Source organism: Caretta caretta, chromosome 5 (genome assembly GCF_965140235.1).
Source record: "Caretta caretta isolate rCarCar2 chromosome 5, rCarCar1.hap1, whole genome shotgun sequence".
NCBI classification, from domain to species: Eukaryota; Metazoa; Chordata; order Testudines; family Cheloniidae; genus Caretta; species Caretta caretta.
Window position 1 is genome coordinate 42,495,612 of NC_134210.1, and position 23,083 is coordinate 42,518,694.

The 23,083-nt window shown below is 41.7% G+C and overlaps 1 protein-coding gene across 3 annotated transcripts in view; it reads right to left on the reverse strand.

Moving 5' to 3' along the window:
* CENPK (centromere protein K) overlaps positions 1 to 23,083 on the reverse strand; it is a 51,904-nt gene that overhangs the window by 27,363 nt on the left and 1,458 nt on the right. Inside the window, exons 1-4 of one of the 3 annotated variants that reach the window (XM_048851906.2) lie at positions 22,796 to 23,057; positions 19,074 to 19,100; positions 10,643 to 10,780; positions 6,831 to 6,887 (exon numbers count right to left, since the gene is read on the reverse strand). In XM_048851906.2, coding sequence (XP_048707863.2) covers positions 6,831 to 6,887; positions 10,643 to 10,780; positions 19,074 to 19,100; positions 22,796 to 22,990 — 417 coding nt within the window. In that variant the 5' untranslated portion in view covers positions 22,991 to 23,057. Of the gene's footprint in view, positions 1 to 6,830; positions 6,888 to 10,642; positions 10,781 to 19,073; positions 19,101 to 22,669; positions 22,746 to 22,795; positions 23,058 to 23,083 lie in introns of those variants that run through there. The other 2 variants (XM_048851908.2, XM_048851907.2) reach the window with 2 other exon arrangements.

Here is a 23,083-nt window from a genome sequence, read left to right on the forward strand (position 1 = left end):
ACTACTCCTCTAACTTAACAGAGCTTTATTATAGTAGTGTTCAGCTGCTGAAGAAAGGGCAAATCAGCCCCCTAGTGTACTGCTGCTGTTGAGATACACTGAGAAACTGCAGCTGGAAAATACAAAATACCATTTCAGGAGATCATATGAAAAATGAAGCTAAACAATCTTCGCTTCCATTTATCAAAATGTTTGCCATTCCCAGTTGCAGGAGACATGAAACAGTAATACTTTCCTCTATTTCCAGAGCATTTAAATACAGTAAGAAAGGTACAGGCTTTTGCATTTTTTAAAAAAAAGTAATTTAATAATAAATGAAGTATACATTTAAGTACAAAAGCTACTGTAATGATCATGCATTCCATAAAAGGTAGGGCAGACTCAATTTGGCTTTCGCGCAGCTAAAAAAATTCAAGATTAAGACGCACTATGAATCATCAGCCAAGTTCACATAATAAAAATATCAGGAACTGACAAATTAAGGTCAGCTTTTCACAGCTTGAGAGAACCCATTATAGTAGTTTTAACCGAAGGGGGGGGGGGGGGAATAGTAAATATAGCTGTCATACAAATATCTTGCCTAGAAAGTTACTTTCATAGGATAGGCAATGCCCATTCTTCTGCAATACTGTAGCACTGTCTCTGATCACAGAATCAGCCAATTCCTTTATCAGGTCTTTATTTATATTTGACATGAAGAATGCACATATAAAAATCTGAGTACTTACAGTACTAATATACAAATAAACGCTGCCAGCCAGTAGTCTTAAAATAATCAGAGATAATTTACTTCAGCAACAGACACTAAAAAAGAAAAATTCCAGAAAAGCCCCTTACCCAAATCATACTAAGGAACACCCACCCTTATTCTTCCCCTCAAGCCCTATCAGACAATTGGCTTTTTCAGTGCGCCTATGTGGTCATAAAATCTATTTTGGATGGGGAGCATGTTCCAAAGTCGCAGGGCCCTCATAGAGAATGCCCTGCTGGCAACACCCTTTCTTTTATAAGTAGAGGATTATAATTTGAGTTCCTCCAGTGACTGCAGTTGGGGCAGTACGTTGCAGGAGAAGAGGCACTCTCTCAGGCAGGCAGGTTCCAGGCCATTAAAATCTTTACAGATCATGAGCAACAGGAAGCCAGGCAGATCCCAAAGCACGGTTATCATGTGCCCTGCTTAATAAAAGTGAAGTCCCAAATAGAGCACATTACAATAATCTAATCTTGAAGTGACAAAGGCATTGACAACAGTGGCAAAGTTGGCATCTGAAAGAAAAGTTCACAACCATTTTGCCAGCTGCAGATGATAAAAAGTAGACAGGTTACTGCTATAATATGATCATCTAAAGCAGCTGAAAGGCTAACATCACCCCCCAAAGTTGCAAACTCTGACGGCCAATGATGGAAGCACTCTCTAGTTCCATTACCTCCACCATCATCACATCAGTCTTGTACGGGTAGAGTTTCACTCTGATCTATGTTCCAATCTCAACTGCTTGTTGGCTGAGATACTAAACCACATCATTGCCAAGTTGGATGAGATAGACACATACTGTTGGGTGTCATTAGTGTACTGAGAACACAATACCCTGAGCCTGCTTTGTAATCCTTTTAAATTCTATATACACGTTGAAACAGGAAGGGTGCCAGGATAGTATCCATCACTCAAGAGCCCTTTAGGAAGAGGAGAAATCACCCACAACTACCCACTGTGATTTCTCCTAGACGAAAGAACAAGGCCGCTGGAAGGCACCCCATCAACATCAACTCATGATCAATGGCATCAAATGACAGATTTAAAAATACCAGCATGGATACCTGACTTCCATCCATCAACCAATCCAGTCAATGCATTCACTATGCCAAAGCCAGGTTTATACACAGACTGACAAGAGTCAGAGACCAAAGGCATCTGGATACTGTGAGATTTCTCTCACTATAACCATATCCATATACTTACTCTAAGGGAAGATGGGATACTGGCAATAATTGGCCATATTAATATCAACCTATGACTTCTTGAGCAGAGGCTATACTAAAGCTATCTAAAACAAATGGCAGTCTACCCTCTCTCAACACTTCTGGTACCTCAGTGGACACCCCACTAACTGAAATTCTAGCAAAGATTAGGCCTTCTGTCTCCTCAAGATTTTTGTTTTTCAAATATAAAATTGCAGAACTACTAACTGTGGTATCAAGTATCAGGGGGTAACCATGTAAGTCTGTATCCACAAAAACAACAAGGAGTCTGGTGGCACCTTAAAGACTAACAGATTTATTTGGGCATAAACTTTTGTGGGTAAAAAACCCACTTCTTCAGATGTGGGTTTTTTACCCACAAAAGCTTATGCCCAAATAAATCTGTTAGTCTTTACGGTGCCACCGGACTTCTTGTAACTGTGGTAAGTAAGCTATCATTTAAATAAGCTTCTATACCAGATGCCTGAAGAGCAGCCAATGTGACATCAATTTTTTTTTAAACGTTTCCAAAGACGATCCTGGCAATCACAGGCTGGTAAGCCTAACTTCAATACGAGGGAATTTGGTTGAAACTATAGTACAAAACAGAATTATCAGACACATAGACGAACACAATTTGTTGGGGAAGATTGAACATGTTTTTTGTAAAGAGAAATCATGCCTCACCAATCTATTAGAATTCTTTGTGAGAGGGTCAACACACATACGGACAAGGGTGATCCAGTGAATATAGTGTACTTGGACTTTCAGAAAGCTTTTGACAAGATCCCTCACCAAAGGCTCTTCAGCAAAGTAAGCAGTCATGGGATAAAAGGGAAGGTTTTCTCGTGGATCAGTAACTGGTTCAAAGAGAGAAAACAAAGGATAGGAATAAATAGCCAGTTTTTAGAAGTGAGAGAGATAAATAGTGGTGTCCCGCAACATTCTGTACTGGGACCAGTACTGTTCAACATATTCATAAATGATCTGGAAAACAGAGTAAATTGTGAGGTAGCAAAATTTGCAGACAATACAAAATTATTCAAGATAGTTAAGTCTAAAGCAGACTGCGAAAAGTTACAAAGGGATCTCATAAAACTAGGTGACTGGGCAACAAAATGTCAGGTGGAATTCAATGTTGATAAACGCAAAATAATGCACATTGGAAAACACAATCCCACCGATACATACAAAATTATGGGATCTAATTTAGCTATTACCACTCAAGAAAGAGATCTTGGAGTCATTGTGGCTGGCTCTCTGAAAACATCCATTCAATGTGCAGTGGCAGTCAAAAAAGCTAACAATGTTAGGAACCATTAGGAAAGGGATAGATAATAAAACAGAAAATATCATAATGCCACTATACAAATCCATGGTATGCCCACATCTTGAATACTACGTGCAGTTCTGGTCACCCCACCTCAAAAGATACATTAGAACTGGAGAAGGTACAGAGAAGGGGGGTGGGGGGGAAGATTATGGGTAAGGCTGCAAATTTGTCACAGATTCTGTGACTTTCCAGGACCTCCATGACTTCTGCAGCGGCTGATGTGGCTGGCCTAGGGGCCTGGGCCTGAGCCTGAGCAGCTCAAGCAGCTCCTGGGCCAGCCACACCAGCTGCTGCTGGGGCAGTCTCAGGCCACTGCCCCCAGCAGCAGCAGGAGATTGGGTGTGGGAGGGGGCCCAGGGCTGGGGTTTGGGGCACAGGAGGGGGTAAGGGCTCTGGGTGGCACTTATCTTGGGGGGCTCCCTGGAAGCAGCAACACCTCCCTCCCTAACTCAGCTCCTAGCTCTGCATGCTGCCTCTGCCCGCAGGCACCGCCCCTGCAGCTCCCACTGGCTGCCGTTCCCAGCCAATGGGAGCTGCGGAACCGGCACTTGGGGTGGTTGCAGTGCACAGAGCAAGGAGCTAAGGGAGGGAGGGACGGACATGTCGCTGCTTCCAGGGAGCGCTGTGAGGAGCCAGGTAGGGAGCCTACCAGCCTTCCTCCCCACCTCCAGAACTCGCAGCACCCAGGACTTAGTCAGGGGTATATAGTACAAGTCATGGACAGGTCACAGGATGTGAATTTTTGCTTACTGCCCGTGACCTGTCCATGACTATTACTAAAATACCTGTGACTAAAACAAAGCCTTAATTATGGGTATGGAACAGCTTCTGTATGAGATTTGAAAAACTGGGACTTTTCAAATTGGAAAAGAAACAACTAAAGGGGGATACGATTGAGGTCTACAGACTGAATAAGGAAGTGATATTTACTTCTTTATATGACACAAGAACCAGGGGTCACCGAATGAAATCAATAGGTAACAGGTTTAAAACAAACAAAAGGAAGTACTTCTTCACACAAAGCACGTCAACCTGTGGAACTCATTGTCAGGGGATGTTTTGAAGGCCAAAACTATAATGGGGTTCAAAAAAGAAATAGATAAATTCACAGAATATAAGTCCATGGATGGCTATTAGCCAAGCTGGTCAGGGATGCAAACCCATGCTCTGAGTGTCCCTAGCCTCTGACTGCCAGAAGCTGGAAATGGATGACAGGGGATGGATCACTCGATGATTACCTGTTCTGTTCATTCCCTCTGAAGCACCTGGCATTCGCCACTGTTGGAAGACAGGATACTTGGCTAGATGGACCATTGGTCTGACCCAGTCTGGCCATTCTTATGGTCTGCCAGCACAGTAACAGATAGCACACCCCTAATATGATCAATTTTGTCTGAAAATAAGAAGAAATTTCCTCACAACAGAGTGGCTCAGACCAGCTGAGTCCAGATTAACTAGCCCATCTACAACATGGAACAAATTGGCTGCCTGAGATTTTGCAGATACTATAGTGAAGGAAAACAATTTTTTCTTTGACTTCTGTACAGGAGTTAAAAAATATAGTAGTTGATGCTACAATCAAGCGGCCCCTGTGCAAGAATTCTGCACTCTAACCAGCTTTCCTCTTGCCTCTTGCCTCATTTGTTGCATATCATCTGTGAACAAAGGTGTCTAGGGGGTCTTCTCATCATAGAATCATAGAATATCAGGGTTAGAAGGGACCTCAGGAGGTCATCTAGTCCAACCTCCTGCTCAAAGCAGGACCAATCCCCAATTTTTGCCCCAGATCCCTAAATGGCCCCCTCAAGGATTGAACTCACAACCCTGGGTTTAGCAGGCCAATGCTCAAACCACTGAGCTATCTCTCCCCCCCCTCTATCAACGGTAGAGGGGAAAAGAATATTATAAAGGCCTACAAAAACCATAAAGAAATTGTCTGTTGGGGGAACAAATTCTCTCAGAGGTCTCTGGAACCTTTCTGGTTCCATTAACCACTGAAAGCAGACCAACATACATGCACAGTCTTCCTTCTCATCTGTCACATGTGGATAGGAGATAAAGCAAAGGTGTTAGCAGGACTAGCCCCTATGCCTGGAGGGGATGAGAAGGAAAAAGAAATGTGCAACCACCAAGACGACTACATCTTCAGCATGTCAAGAAGTGCTATCCTTGTAGTCCCATTTGCTCATTGTCTCACCCTGCAAGCTCAAATACCACGCACATCTCTACATTGAAAGAAGAAAGTGTTTTCTTGAGTTGATGACAGAAAGAAAAAATAATTGCATGGATATTGTAGAAACTTCTTCACACTTCCTAAACTCAAGACCAGAGTTTTGTTTTTATCCCCACAATTAATTTTTATTTATACTGGAGAGATTCCCCCCCCGACTTCTACGGTGGGAAAACATATTTTATACATTTGTTTCATGAGCTACATTTCCTGACTCTATTTTATATAAATATATGAACTGTGTGTTAAACTATTATTTTATTTCTATTAAGAGGTTGATATATGAAGGTAAAAACAAATTTTAATTAATATGGGTTTTATTCAAGAAATACAGATTCTATTTGTCCAGAAATAATTTTTGTAGCATATTTAATTTTGATTAACAAATGGAACAGTCTGACTGTATTTTATACATCTACTTTGTGTTATTGCATCCTTAAGTAACTTACACATGGAGAATTGTAAAACAGAAGTGTTATTTTGTCAAATACTTGTTCTCCACTCGGCCCAGGATTAGCTCCCCTGGTATTTTACCATTTATAAAACTACTCCCTTCCAGAGCTCTGGGTGCATGAATAAAGTTTATAAAAACATATAACAGATTAGGACTCAACATCCACCTTATGAATGGTCAGAGCTTATCCTACCCTCCCAAACACTATAAGGACCAAGGAGTCCATTCCCACATGCTCAAACTTGCTCCTTTGATGTCCAGTTTCCTAGTTTGTGGTAGCATTAATCAACTATTTCTGCTTCCTTAAAACAGCCATGAACAGGGAGCAGCTGTGGAGCAGAGTTCCCAAGTAAACAGTACTTCCCAAGTAAACAGAGCAGACAATAAAATACTTCTATACATAATCTCTCAGGTCCTCGTCCGTCCCCTCCTCCTGCCCACCTACCCACAAAAAAAACAACTCAGCACAAGACAAACCTTCCCCAACGAACAGGTCCATTAAAGCCTTCTCCCATTCCTTAGAAATCAACACGCACAAACGGCTGTTAGAAAGACCTGCCTATCCCCATATTTTGCTAGGGACAACATTAAATAGTCAGTCAAGTTGGTTGGCTAGCTTTGCCCATAATCAATTTGGTAAATTTAAATGCAACTTTCCTGCAATTGCTGCATATGAGCATACTCGGAGAGTAAAATGTTCACACATTATTAACTGAGTCAATAAGGATAAAGGAGACTACTTTGTACAGGGTAAGTGAAGAATGTTAGCCTATTTCCTAAAAAAGCAAGATCATTGGTATTTGTCTGATAGAAAACTAAAAATTGTCCACTCAGTACAGAAAAGATGGACTTACCTGAGCATCTGATTCTGGAAGTGTTTCTATTCCTAGCAGCATTAGCTTGCTCTGACACTTAGTAGAAAGAGAAAAAAAACAGTGATTACTTATCATTCCTTCCCTTTTTAGGCCAGCCAAATAATGATTTAAAATTCCTCCAAAATAATATTGTTGTTTTATAGTTAGAAGTATTAATGTGGCTCCCACATGTTGCCGGAGGCCATGCCTGAGAAGACAATGACAGAATATTTCAACAGCATTCCGACAATAAAGCGATAGGGCTGGGCCTTCACTAACTGAAGAAGTGGAAGCGGAGGCACTAGAAAAAGAGGGTTGGCCACTTGGAAAGAGAGACAATAGCTGGGAAGTGAGCTGTAGCTCACGAAAGCTTATGCTCAAATCCATTTGTTAGTCTCTAAGGTGCCACAAGTACTCCTTTTATTGAGTAGAGAGAGAGCTAGCTTACTAGTTTTAACTCTGGGTTTTTTCAGGTCAACTTTTAACTTGAACAGTATCTCTCAAATCAGGGCACTTACTTATTTTTAACTAACCAACAATTTATTAATTCACCCAGTACCACACTGACATACAATCAACAGTAAAATATAGGCAATGCAAATTACCAAGATTCTTATTCCATTCAGTTATGGTCATAAATTCTCAGTTCCTCACACATTTATCATACTTCCAAGAATGCACTTGTCTTTAAGACCCCTTTTAAGAATATGGTTACTACACTTTGACAGGACTGGTCCACACGGGACAAGTTTAGAATATTAAAAGCAACTGATTAAAAATTCTTTTCTATATCTTTTAGGCCAGTGGTTCTCAAACTTTTGTCCTGGTGACCCCCTTTCACATAACAAGCTTCCGAGTGCAACCCCCCCCCCTTATAAATTAAGAATACTTTTTTTATATTTAACTCTATTATAAATGCTGGAGGTGAAGCAGGGTTTGGGATGGAGGCTGACAGCTCATGACCCCTGATGTAAGTCACAACCTCCAGTTTGAGAACCCGTTTTAGACCAATTTGCATGGACTTATAAAGCAGTTAAAATCTAAAATATGGTTACTTGAGCTCTCGCTAGAGAGTGAAGGCTCAGCAAGATAACCTACAGGCATTTATATTAAAGACCATAAGGGAAAATAGAATCTTTTAAATGAAATCTCAGCACTTCTTTTTATCCTCTTAACCCTGGAATGGGGGAAAGAGTCTTTTCCACCCAGCTGGTTCAGGTGTCAGTTGCATTTAGGATTCTGCAGCTGCTTGTGTTGGGTTCAATAAACTCTCTTGAGCACACGGTAACTTCAGTTTTATATATCCTAATTTCAGGGCTGTTGGAGGGGTCCATCTTCTGATTCCTATTGGACATGTGCCAAATGAGTGCTCCGATTTCAGCTTAGTTTCTTTGCTGCTTCCCTTGGTATCCAGTAGATGGTGTTGGTGTACAAACACATTTCTTTAATCCCTTTCTTATGGGAGTCTTAAAATTGGATTCATTTCACGGATTGTATTTCACTATTTGCCCCTATTATCAATTGGGCTCCCCCCTTCTAAGCATTTTCTTTTAATATACCAGTTATACCCTGGTTTATATTTTTTAACTTTTCGTCTTCCTTGTGACACACAATTTCTATTACTGTTAGAGTGCAACAATTATTTACAATGAAAACCAACAAAATCCTTATCTCCTAAATTTGGAGGACATAGATGTAACTCACAATGCAAACAAATGTGCAGATTCTAATCTGGGGTGAAAGAGCTCTTCATGGTATATTTGATTTACAAGAAACAAGTTTACAGATAGTTTGGGATTGAAATACTGCATAGGAAAGCAGCATATGACTCTTGCTTGGTAACTTGGAGATTTTTTTTAAACTAGGTTGGGAGGGAGAAAGAGGTTTATACACATGCAAATTATGAGAGATTTTTGCCTTTGTGATTGACAATATCCTCATTTAGAGAGACAAGGTGGGTGAGAATATCTTTTATTGGACCAACTTCTATTGGTGAAAGAGACAAGCTTTCAAGCCACGCAGAGCTCTTTTTCAGGTCTCATATGCTCATTTAGTCATTTTAGTTTCTATAGTTGAGCGGAATGCCCGACGTTGGCGGACGCATGGGCCCTTAGACAAAGTTTCCTATTGTCTTTACAGGTGGACTCCACTAAGGGAAAAACAGGTGCATAATATTCCAAGAAGTTAGTAATGGGCCTACAGCATCTTTCACTATTAAACTGTATGTCAGTTTCCCCTGAGAACTGCATATTTTCTCCCAACTGCATGACTCAAGCGGTGGTTTCGAAACTTCATCCTTAATGTTTTGGAAATAAATAATAAAACATATTATATTTTGCTATGCAATAAAGGGTGCAAATGATTATAAAATAAATGGAATGTTAGATGATAAACTACACAATCTGAGCAGGTAATGTGCCAATCATTAGCTCTCTAGAATTACCTGATACAGCATATACATGCATTAGTGATGTTATGTCTAAAAAATGGAGAAAGAAAGCGGTCTCTGCAGCTACCAACTTCCATCAAAAACTGTGTGCAAGCATTTCCTTTATTGTGCTAAAGAGGTTGGGAAATCATTACACTGAACATCTTTGGTGCTGTGTAATCTAAACTGATAAAATTTTTGGATTCTCCTCCGGTTTGAAAAATTGGTGGCAAGAGATCACATCATCCTGGATAAACATTTTTGATATTTCTGTCGATAGTTAGGAAGAGTACTTGATAAAGCAAGAGACATTATCCTCTGCAGCTTGTTTAATCCCAAGTAATGCACCATGCCAACTTATGCACATAGTAAAGAATCTTACAAAAAAAAAAGGAAGTCCTAGAATACACTTATGATTAGACATTAATTCTTTATGTACAGCCTCAAATATTTACAAACAATAAAATAAATATGTTAATGTTAAATGTAAGTCACAAGTATTTAAACCATTTTTAATTTTGACTTTTTAAAGAGGTGCTTCCTGTTTCAAAAATGTCAATAACTGAGCAAAAATGACTGAAGAAAATACTGCAAGTAGTTCTTGAACTAAAACTGACAGCACAGATTATTCATGTGAATTAGTTACATTGTAGTTTTATTTGTCTTATTACCAGTACACAGTACTCAAAAGAATATACTGTTGTGTATGAATACTACATAAAATCCTGTTAAGCCATTCAGAATCAAAGTACCATAATTTAGAACATAACTGTTCCTTTCACATCCAATTGAATAAGAATGGGTGTCTTAGCATCTTGCAGAATGTATAGTGATTCCTCAAAACCATTAAAAATCAGACAGGGATTCTGCCTTTTTTTTTTTTTTTTAAATAAAGTAACAATAAAAATGTGGATAGGCAGCAGAGTTTAATGGTTAAGGCATTGGATTGGAAGTCAGAAAACCTGAATTCTATTCCTGGTGTTGCCACTGATCTTTGGCAATTAATGTCACCGCTCTGTGAACCTCTGCCACCCTCTGTCTATCTCTCATCTACTTAGTATTTGTACAATGTCTAGCACAGCCTCTAGCACAATGGAGTCCCAATCTCAACTGGGCCCACTAAGCACTAATTCAATACAAATAATAATAGTTAATATTTTTATTTGCTTTTAAAATTTCACTATATTCCATTTTGTTAATCTAAAATAGATATATCAATACTGCAAACAAAAATTCACATTATAATGGATCCCTCAGTGCCATTTACACTTTCATTTTTGGCCTGTATTTTATATTATTTTCTCCCAGAGTCTTCTCTGTGTAGAATACATGCCTTTGAAGAGGACATACAATAAACTTAGTCTATTAGTAATGATATGCATACCTCTTCCATCTGCCTCCATATCTCCTCACATTCATCCAAGAGTTCTTCTTTGGCATCTGTAGAACACACTATATTACTGGTGATTGTTGGAGCCAGATCATGTTGGTATGACAACATATGTTTTGCCAATTTCTCAGCCTATGAACAAGCAGAAAATAATTGTCATCGTATGGAAATGAAATAATTAGAAGAGGATAGAAAATCATATCCACAGCAAAACAGGGAAAACAGTATGATTTTTCTTAACCCTTCAGTTATTAACACTTAATAGAAATTCTGGGCTGTGTACAAATGTTCATTAAAAGCAATTAGCTCTATTAGTGAACTAGAATTTTAAAACAAACAAAGCACTAATATGTTGAGGTTCCCTCATAGACCTTTTCCTTTGGCTTATTCAGAACACTTTGTCAGTTCCGGGAGAAGACTTCATCCAGTTCTCTGGGATCCAAAAAACTCAGTTCAACTACAGATTTCACCACGCAGGTATCTTTATCTGGCATATTGCAAAGCTACACTGAGCTGATTAGACTCAAGAGGATACCACACTTCCCAAGTTATGCAGAAAATCTCTTCCTTTATACCAATGTAGACATTACATTGCATTTACTATACACTGCATCACATGTGTGCAGCATGCTTTAACCATACATTGTCCACACTCAACCTTATCTCTACATTTCAAACTTATCATGTCCAGGGAACCATTTCCTAACAATGTGTGTTCTCCCTCTTAGCTGGCTCAAATATTCTCTTTTTAGCATGATCTTTTAATTTATCTTATTTAGCACAAACATTCTGTTTTCAGGTTTCAGAGTAACAGCCGTGTTAGTCTGTCTTTGCAAAAAGAAAAGGAGTACTTGTGGCACCTTAGAGACTAACCAATTTATTTGAGCATGAGCTTTCGTGAGCTACAGCTCACTTCATCGGATGCATACCGTGGAAACTGCAGTAGACATTATATACACACAGAGACCATGAAACAATACCCCCTCCCACCCCACTGTCCTGCTGGTAATAGCTTATCTAAAGTGATCATCAAGTTGGGCCATTTCCAGCACAAATCCAGGTTTTCTCACCCACCCCCCCCCCCCCCCCGCCACACACACACAAACTCACTCTCCTGCTGGTAATAGCCCATCCAAAGTGACCACTCTCTTCACAATGTGTATGATAATCAAGGTGGGTCATTTCCAGCACAAATCCAGGTTCTCTCACTCCCTCACCCCCCTCCAAAAACCACACACACAAACTCACTCTCCTGCTGGCAATAGCTCATCCAAACTGACCACTCTCCAAGTTTAAATCCAAGTTTAACCAAAACATCGGGGGGGGGAGGGGTAGGAAAAAGCAAGGGGAAATAGGCTACCTTGCATAATGACTTAGCCACTCCCAGTCTCTATTTAAGCCTAAATTCATAGTATCCAATTTCCAAATGAATTCCAATTCAGCAGTTTCTCGCTGGAGTCTGGATTTGAAGTTTTTTTGTTGTAAGATAGTGACCTTCATGTCAGTGATTGCGTGACCAGAGAGATTGAAGTGTTCTCCGACTGGTTTATGAATGTTATAATTCTTGACATCTGATTTGTGTCCATTTATTCTTTTACGTAGGGACTGTCCAGTTTGACCAATGTACATGGCAGAGGGGCATTGCTGGCACATGATGGCATATATCACATTGGTGGATGTGCAGGTGAACGAGCCTCTGATAGTGTGGCTGATGTGATTAGGCCCAATGATGGTGTCCCCTGAATAGATATGTGGGCACAGTTGGCAACGGGCTTTGTTGCAAGGATAGGTTCCTGGGCTAGTGGTTCTGTTGTGTGGTATGTGGTTGTTGGTGAGTATTTGCTTCAGGTTGCGGGGCTGTCTGTAGGCAAGGACTGGCCTGTCTCCCAAGATTTGTGAGAGTCTGTTTTCAGTTTAATGATCTGCTTATCTCCCTAATTCTATCCTCCAAGAAATAAGGCCTCCCTTCATGTGTTAATTACTCACATCAGGCGAGGCCTCAGCTACATACTATAGCTATATATTGTATTCTAACACAAAATTCCTATTTTTCAAAGTTGCTTGACGTCATCTGTCCTCATGTTTTCCTCTCTCTTCTGTTGGGAGACTTTATTAATGAAACAATGAGATGGTAACAACAGGTGAACACCTACAAAAAGGTATTTTTTTCTTCCTCAGAACTGAAATAACCACAAACCTCTAAGTGCCATAGTATTACAGAACACGAGGTGACCTGAACTCTGGATTCCCATAACATCTACATATTTCACCTTTTGGTAGCATTTAGTATAGCCACCACAAAATCTTCAGGGACAATAATTGCTACAAAAATACACAATAATCACCACACTAGAGAGTAATGTAATAGTTATATATGCCCTAATAATCAAGAGGATGAGAATTATGCTAGTCTGGTTCAGCAACACATGAAGCCAGAACTGTTTCAGCCTAACAGAGTTGAGGTGAAGGATGGAACGAGACTGAGGCCTGGTCTACGCTACAAAGTTAGGTTGACATATGCTGCATTAGGTCGAGTTAATAATGTATGTCTACTGTCTACACTACCGAGACCCTTCCACCGACCTAAAAGGCCTGTGAAGTTGACTTCTGTACTCCACCTCTGCAAGAGGCATAATGCTTAAGTCGACATCCACACGTTGACATGGGGATAGCGTAGACACTGCACTGTGTAATTCGAATGAATTGGCCTCCAGAAGGTGTCCCACAATGCTCCACTGTGACTGCTCTGGAAAGCACTTTCAACTCCACTGCACTTCAGCCAGGTAGACAGGAAACAGCCATGCCCCTGTTAAAGCCCCAGGAACTTTTGAATTTTTGTTTCCTGTTTAATTGGCGTGGAGAGCTTGTCAGCACAGCTGACCATGGATGCTCACAGCCGCAAACACGCTCCAGCATGGAGCACATAGGAGGTGGTGGATCTTATTGCTGTGTGGGAAAAAGTCTGTGGAGGCAGAGCTCCGATCCAGCAGAAGAAACGCTAACATCTATGCCAAAATTGCACAGCGCTTGGGGGGAAAGGGCTACACCAGGGACACACCGCAGTGCTGCGTGAAAATAAAGGAGCTTTGGCAAGCATTCCAGAAGACAAGGGAGGCGAACAGTTGCTCTGGTTCTGAGCCATAGACATGCCGCTTCTATGAGGAACTGCATGCGATTCTTGGCAGCGACTCCACCACTAACCCAAAACGCTTCGTGGATACTTCCCAGGAGCCCCGGGAAACCTCGGGCAACAATGAGGAGGACATTGTTGAAGAGGAAGAGGAGAAGGAGGAAGAGGCAAATGCATGGCAGGGAAGTGGAGGATCCATTCTCCCCGACAGCCAAGAACTTTTTTTTAATTCTGGAGTCCATCCCCACACAGGACCAATTGTTGGCAGAGCATGATGCCGTGGAAGGCACCTCTGGTGAGTACACATTTTCAATCAAACTGTAGAGGTTACATGATATTATTGTTAATGCTGAATCTGAATAAAAAAATTGGGATAGTGGTTATCAGTGGCCACTGCAGCTATGCAGAGGGTGCTCTCCCAAAAAGACTGTTTATGTACATGGGGATGGCCCTGGAATCCTCCATAGAGATCTCTAGGAAGCTTTCATGTAGTTACTCTTCAATTCTTTGCAGAAGGTTTCTGGGAAGAGCTGCCTCATTTCATGCACCACGGTAGGACACTTTCCTGTGCCACTCCAGTATTAACTCTTCTGGCATCATTGCGGCACACAGCAGTGCAGCATAAAGACCACGTCTGTACTCAGACACTTGCAGCATCTGCTCCCTTGCTGCCTCTGTTACCCTCAGGAGAGCAATATCGCATATGATTACCTGGGGGAAAGTGGAAAGTTTTAAATGCTAGCCCTTAAATCAGAAGTAATTCAATAAGTAATCCGCCTGTTTGGTGAATTCTGGGTCACACAACCACGCTTTCCCGAGCATGCCCTGGTTGTGGTTGGAAGGGATCACCGCATATTGCAGCCAGCATTTTAAAAAGGGGTGGAGGGGGGACCACCACGATGCTTCCTGTTTGTCTCCCTTCCACCCCAACCCGGTGCTGCTTTTGTAACAAACTATTTGTGGGGCTTTATGCTGGTGCCTGTCCTCAAGTACCATCCAGGTTGCTATGGGAAAGGGGGCTGTGCTGAGGTTGGAACCATTGATCCCAAGGATGTCTCAACAAAAGCTGCAGCACAAGACCTCTTGCCCATGCCTGATGGCCTCACTCACCATGGCTGTAGCAGCAAACTGACTCTTGCAGTAGCCAGCGGTTCTGATTACGTTGTGGCCTGTAGGGAAGTACACTGAGGGGTGTTTCTTTTATAAAAAGATTTAACCTTGCCCCAGAAACAAACATATGCACTGTCAATGCTACCCTGGTGCTTTGTATTCTTTGCAGCTGAAACCTTGTCCATGCGCCTAGGCGCATTCTCCAAACTGGAACAGAGATGTTCCCAGATTAAAAGGCAGAAAAAGAAGACTGGGGAGGACATGTTCAATGAGTTAACGCATGCCTCTGAGAATGACAAGACGGAGCTCAGTGCATGGAGGATTGCACTGTCTGCACAATGACCACAAGGACAGGAGAGCATGCAGGGAACACGAGCGTGACACGCAGGACAAGATGGTACGGATTATGAGGGAGCAAACAGACATGTTGATGTGTCTGGCTGAGGTTCAAGAAAGGCAGCTGGACAGTAGAGAACCACTGCAGCCTATGCTAAATCTGCTGCCATCATTGCCAAGTTCCATATCCTCCTCTCCCAGATGTCCTAGAATGAGGGGTGGGGGAAGAGTCCGGTTCCCCTTGCACTGAACTCCAGGGGAGGGTACAAGGATCAGAAGGCACCCATTCCCACACCTTTGATTGTTATTGCAACGCAATTGTAAGCAAGCTGTCCTTGTCTCTCCCCCCACGTGTTATCAGCCCTTTTGCCCCAAGTTATTTTACTTTTCTTTGCTGTCTCTCAGTCTTTGGGAGCATAATAAAAATTAATGGATTGAGGAGAAAAGGCTCTTTATTCATTCAGCACGCTGTGGTTAGCTGGATGTAGTTTACCGGATGTAGTTTACCGGGGAGTACATGCAATGAAGGGGACATCTTGGTAAAGAACAACACACATAAGGGTCACATTACTGTGAGTCATTCATGAAATGAAACTAGTTATCAAAGCCTCACGAAGACGCAGTGCTCCTCAATGTGCTCTTCTTATTGCCCTGGTGTCTGGCTGCTCAAAATTGGCTGCCAGAAGATCTGCCTCAATCCTCCACCCCACCAGAAACTTTTCTCCCTTTGTTTCACAGATATTACGGAGTACACAGCAACAACAATGGGATATTGCTTTCACTGAGGTCTAACCTAGTAAGCAAACTATGCCAGCAGGCTTTTAAACATCCAAAGGCACATTCCACCACCATTCTGCACTTGCTCAGGCTATGGTCGAACCGCTGCTTACTGCTACCCAGGCTGCCTGTGTACAGCTTCATGAGCCATGGGAGCAAGCAGTAGGTTGGGTCTCCTAGGATCATGATTGGCATTTCAACATCCCCAACTGTTATTTTGCAGTCTGCAAAGAAAGTTCCTTCTTGCAGCTTTCTGAACACACCAGAGTTTCTAAAGATTTGTGCATCATACCCCTTTCCCGACCATCCCACTTTGATGTCAGTGAAAGGCCCCTGTGATCCACCAGCGCTTGCAACACCATTGAGAAATACCTCTTTTAGTTTATGTAGTCTTTGGCAAGATGGTCTGGTGCCAAGATAGGGATATGCGTTCCGTCTATCGCCCCACCACAGTTAGGGAACCCCATCGTGGCAAAACCATCCACTATGTCCTGCATGTTGCTGAGAGTCATTATCTTTCTTAGCAGACGTCTATTGATTGCCCTGGAAACTTGGATCACAACATACCCCACGGTAGATTTACCCACTCCAAATTGATTCCCCACTGACCAGTAGCAGTCTGGCGTTGGAAACTTCCACAGTTGTCACCACTCGCCCCTCAACTGTCAGATCATCACTCATTTTAGTATTGCTGTGCTTGAGGGCTAGGGAAAAGCTCTTCGCACAGCTCCATGAAAGTGGCCTTACACATTCAAAGGCTTCTACAGCCACTGTTCATCATCCCATAGCTGCATAACTATGCAGTCCCACCAGTCAGTGCTGGTTTCCCAGGCCCAGAAGCAGCGCTCCACGGCTTCCAGCAGGGGTGCTTGCGTGGCATCAGATTGTTCCACTTGGCGGCTCCTGCTTCAGCTGAGCAAATACCGCAGGATAAAGCGCGAGGTGTCTGTAATGCTCACAATGACAGTGTACAGTTGAGCAGGGTCCATGCTTGCTGTGCGATGGCATCTGCGCAGGTAACCCAGGCTTAGGAAAAAAGGCGCGAAAAAGGCTTAGTTTGTTCGCCATTGATTTCAGGGAGGGAGGGACAAGGTTAGGTAAGTGCAATGTAGAATCACAGACTTTAAGGTCAGAAGGGATCGTTATGATAGTCTAGTCTGATCTCCTGCACAACGCAGGCCACAGAATCTCACTCACCCACTCCTGTGACAAACCCCTAACCTATGTCTGAGCTACTGAAGTCCTCAAATCGTGGTTTAAAGACTTCGAGGTGCAGAGAATCCTTCAGCAAGTGACCAGTGCTCCATGCTACAAAGGAAGGCGAAAAACCCCCAGGGCCTCTGCCAATCTGCCCTGGAGGAAAATTCCTTCCCAACCCCAAATATGGCGATCAGCTAAACCCTGAGCATGTGGGCAAGACTCACCAGCCAGACACCCAGGAAAGAATTCTCTGTAGTAACTCAATCCCACTGCATCTAATATCCCATGACAGGCCATTGGGCATATCTACCGCTAATAGCTGAAGATCAGTTAATTGTAAAATTAGGCTATCCCATCATATCATCCCTTCCATAAACTTATCAAGCTTAGTCTTGAAGCCATATGTCTTTTGCCCCCACTGCTTCCCTTGGAAGGCTGTTCCAGAACTTCACTCCCCTGATGGTTAGAAACCTTCGTCTAATTTCAAGTCTAAACTTCCTGGTCGCCAGTTTATATCCATTTGTTCTTGAATCCACATTGGTACTGAGCTTAAATAATTCTTCTCCCTCTGTGATATTTATCCCTCTGATATATTTATAGAGAGCAATCATATCTCCCCTCAGCCTTCTTTTGGTTAGGCTAAACAAGCCAAGCTCTTTGAGTCTCCTTTCATAAGACAGGTTTTCCATTCCTCTGATCATCCTAGTAGCCCTTCTCTGTACCTGTTCCAGTTTGAATTCATCTTTCTTAAACATGGGAGACCAGAACTGCACACAATATTCCAGATGAGGACTCTAATGCCATGTTCCCATAACCACCCGTGCAAATGTTTTGGTCCCATAAGGCACTGCAAGCCTAACCCAACATTCCGCTCGGCTCCAGGCACTGTGGGATAGCTACCCACAATGCAGCGCTCCATGAGTCAATGCCAGCCCTACTAGTGAGAATGTGCTCCACCGACACAAAGAGCATAGTGAGGACATGCAAAATTGACTTGCTTAAATTGGAGGCTCAATGTCGACTTAAATAAAATCGACCTAATTTTGTACCGTAGATATATCCTGAGTCTTGGATCTCTGTTTGACATCCTATTTGACTTTGGGCACTTCATGTGTGCCTAGTCCTGTTAACTCCTATGCATAACTAACTTTGTGCACATGGGAATTCTCAATGAGCTCAGGTCTACACACAAAGATAAAGTTACTCATCTATGTAAGTGTTTGAAGGATCAAGGCCTTAATCTCTGTGCTTCAATTTCCCATTTGTAAAATGGGAAGCATTACTAATACTTCCCTTCTTCACAAGAATGCTGTGAGGACAGAAAATATTACTAATCATTACATTTTTGAATGAATGAAAACATGTACTTTGCCCTTTATAAAAAAGTTAGGTAAAACAAATAATTATGCTGTTATAAAATGTCTAAAATCCAGGAGTGAGATTACTCAGTAAGAAACTGAGAGCAAAAACAATTGCTGTTCTTTTTTAAAACACTTCAATGGACACCAGATTTAAAAATAAAATATGGATTTAGTTTTCCCTACAAAGATAATTTCATAAGTAAAAACTAGTGAACGTAGATCATGAGATTTATAGTCCTCTTGGAAGGGTAAACAAATTCAATGGCAACATAAAAATATACATGAGTTTAAAGTAATAAATTTTAAACTTGTGATTTATAAGACCATTTCTATTATTATTATTTTCTATAATAAATCTATTCCAAGTTTTTAAAGCTGAACTACCTGACAGAAATTGCCTCTAATTTCTTCAAGGAACATTTTCTTTAAACTTAGCTTAATGTAGAACAGCCACAAACAATGTACTTAAATTTAACAAATAACCTAATAAATGAATCAAAAGCGTACATACCTCCTTTAAAAGTTCATCTTGTTTATCCTATAACAAAAGCGCAAAAAATAAGTTATATTGACTACCAAATTTTTTTAAATATCTATTTCTTTTATGAAATATGACTTGTGACAAAGCTAACAATCTTTCTGTGCTGCTTCATATGACATTCTTTTGGCTCAGCTAGTTGAGTTCAAGTCTATATCCACAGTACTTTAATAATTATTTAGGCCTAGATCCTCTGTGTGTTCCACGCAGGCAGACCCCTGCAGCACCACATTAGCTTCAACCAGGCTTCTTCGGGACATAGGGGCCACTCACACTGAATAACTTGCAGGACTGAGGGGTGGGTTTCACTGCCTTCATACAAGCATATATCCTGAATCAGATTCAGAATTCTGTATTCTTACTCTGAATGCCAAAATAAGGGAAGACTATGTGGGAGAAGTATGTCAGTCAGAAAGCAGTGACAATAATTGAAAGGAAGTACCAGGAACATGTTTTTAAAATATACAAGACCATTCCCAAACTACTTGTAGAACACTGCAGCTTTCAAACAATTAAAAAAATCGAGACATGGAGCTGCTTCTACCCTCTCCTACAAACAGAAGATAACTGGTGTTACCTCCCAATAGTCTTGTTAAATTCCAGACACAGATTTTTAGAGTGCTGTAAAGGAAACAGCTTCAGAATTATTAGCATGCATACATACAAATTTCCTGTGCATTAACAGGGTTCTTAAGTAGCAGGTTTGAACACAGAAAAGCTTGTGACCAAAACAACACTGATGATGATGATAAAACAAAAACAAAAAAAACCCCACACCAACCTTAAGACAGACTAAATGAGAAATGCAAATAGTTTGCCTTGGCTAGGATCTGCTCTAATCTTACATAGCAATAGAGAATTCTCAGTATTCTTCTCTAAATACATTTGGCAGTACGGAAATTTGGTAAAATAATTTAACAACCCTACATTCTTCAATATCGAAAAAGCAGGTAGAGTAACAAAATAACAGTGACACTAAACTTTGGAAGAGGAGATTTCAGTAAAATGATAGTCAAAATGGCTCTAAAGCTAAAAGTAAAACATGTAAAATCCCTAGAAGTGGCTTGGATAGAATCTCAGAAGTTATTACCGTGAAACGAAAAGGAAATAGGAAGACAAGGTTCAGTGGAAATGTTCAAGAGACTACTTGAGCAAAACAGAAGTCCTGCAAAATTTAGAAATCTGCCTTTAGCGAAGCCAATAAACTAAATCAGCATTTCTCAACTGCAGCCACTAGAGGACTTTTTTTGCTGCCATGACAGTCTCCAAAGCATGGGCAGAGATTGGAGGGAAGTGGCAAAGCATAGCCCCTCCCTGCAGCGCCCAGTTGTTGCTCCTGAATAGCTGTTACAAAGGCCAGTGAGATCTGCCACCTTGGTGTTTCGCTGGCAGCCGGGATCAGCACTCTGCAGCCTCCTCAGGGACTCTGGACAGCCCCACTGGGACACATTGGGCTGGTGTGCACAGTGCCGGAGGTGGCTCTCGTCAGTGGAGATGGCTGCATTTGGTCGCTAGGGTGTTCCTCTGGACAGGTCCCCTGCTCCCGCCCAGCTGGGGAACACGGAGACTGGGACTTCGCAGGCGGCCAATGAGTTCCCAACCCACGTTCCCAAGGGAGGGCTGTCACTGAAGGTCTGGGGGAGGCCGGGACAGAGAGACAGGTCAGTATTTCCCCCACCTACAGCCACACTCGTTGTTTACAGTTGCTGTAGCTACCACAGCAGCTCAACAGCTGTGGACTGCTGCAGGACTTGGAAGCTCCCTGACAGGGTAAGGGCTCCCACTTATGATACGCTCCGAGCACAAGAATAGGAGCACAGTCCACATGCTAAAATGGAAGTACCAGTTTACTTCTTACTGCCTTCCAACTACATGAATAAATTACAATGATGTGGACGTGTATATGTGCATTTTTGTTTTTCCTAAAGTATTTTAGCAAAAATTGTCAGAGCAGCCACCAGCAAGAGTTGGTAGCTGCACTCTGAGGACACCAAAAAATTTGTTGCGAGAACCCGTGAACTAGAATAGCTAATACCAGCTGTAATTGATAAGAGGGGAAATTATATATACCAAACTGGAGTTTGAAGAGCAAATAACTAAAGATGTAAAAACTAACAAGAGCAAAATAAGGACCTTGCTGAGAAACTAAATGATTTCCTTGCATCAGTCTTCACCACCATGAATGTTGGGGAGATTCCTCCTCTGGATCTACTCTTTCATGATAACAAAGATGAGGTATTCGCAGAAAATGGAGGTAACAGAAGAAGAGGTAACTGAGCAAATTGATAATTTTAAATGCAGTAAATCACCAGGCCTAGATGGTATACATCCAAGTATGAAGTAGCTGATACTAACAAAAATATTTAATCTTTCTATCTTCCAATTGTCTAGAAGAATTACTGTTTTTAATGAATGTTTGCTATCTATATTTTTAAAAAGCTCAAGGGGTGCTGCAGAGTTTTATGGACCTGTAAGCTTTTCATCTGTACCTGAAAAATTAGTAGAATCCTTACATTTAAAAAAAGAGTAACAAATCATCTGGAAGTTCAGGATTTGATATGTTCTAACCAGTATGGATTCAGCAAACAAAAATTAGGCCTGATGAATTTCTTAGAATTCTTTGAATGTGTCAATAATGTAGTAGGTAAAGGAGAACAAGCTGACAATTTATTTATGATTCCAAAAGGCCTCCAACAAGATCCTGCACCGGAATCTCCTAAAAAAATTAAATCTTGGGGTTAGAGACAAAGTACTAGCTTGGATCAAAAACCAATTAGGAGGCATAAAGCAAAAATAGGATTTTCAACACAGCAAAGGGTTAACAGCAGGGTACTTCAAGATTTTGTACAAGTTTAATATATTTATTAATGATCTGTAAAGAGGGATGAATAGCGAGATAGCAAATTTTGCAGAAGACACAAAGCTATTGTTTAGTCAGGACCAGAAAGGAACTTTAGTGACCTAAACAAGGTAGGTGAATCAGCAAAATTTAACCACTCTTTCACCTTACGGGTGCATCAATAAACTATATCAATCTAAGAAAGGGGTTATTACAGAAAGTTCAATGAAAATCTCTGCTCAATTCAGTAAAAAAAAAATAACAAGATATTATAATGTGTAAGGAGTGGCATGGAGAATACTACCTAAAATTTTATAATAGATAAATCAATGCTGTGACCTTCACAGAATACTGCCCGCAGTACTGATCACCCCATCTCAAAAAGAACATTGTTTAACTAGAGAAAGGTCAGAGAAGAGCATGAAAAATGATTAAAGGCCTGGAAAAAAACTCTCATATGAAGAAAGAAAAGGAGTACTTGTGGCACCTTAGAGACTAACCAATTTATTTGAGCATAAGCTTTCGTGAGCTACAGCTCACTTCATCGGATGCATCACGAAAGCTTATGCTCAAATAAATTGGTTAGTCTCTAAGGTGCCACAAGTCCTCCTTTTCTTTTTGCGAATACAGACTAACACGGCTGTTACTCTGAAACCTCTCATATGAAGAGAGACTGAAAAAAACCCTTTGTCCATCCAAGATAGAAAAGCTTAATGCTTATGCAACTTACGGTGGGGAGGCTGGACTGAGCCTGTAAAAACCAAGGCTTCCTTTGCTTTGCATGGACTTAAAAGCAAGCCCGTGTCCTTTGCCCCCTCCCACCGCACTGCTGCACGTCAGTGGTGCGTTTACACACCTCATGAGGTAGGTGCTGCGGCGGGGGGCGACGAAAGGGGCAGCAGCCGAGGCGACAGCCCCAAAGCCGCCTTGGCAGCCCCGGCGACGCAGGGCGGAGGGGAGGGGCCACCCATAGCGATGCAAACAGACAGCCTGGGAGCAGCGGGGCTGGTGAGCGGTTACCGGCTCTCCCAGAGAGCGGCCCCCTAGGCATAGCCCCCGTCTGCGGCCTTTGGGGGAGTTAACGGGGACTCCCCGCAGCCTGCGCCGCCGGGGGCAACGGAAGCGCAGACACTCGGACAGGCAC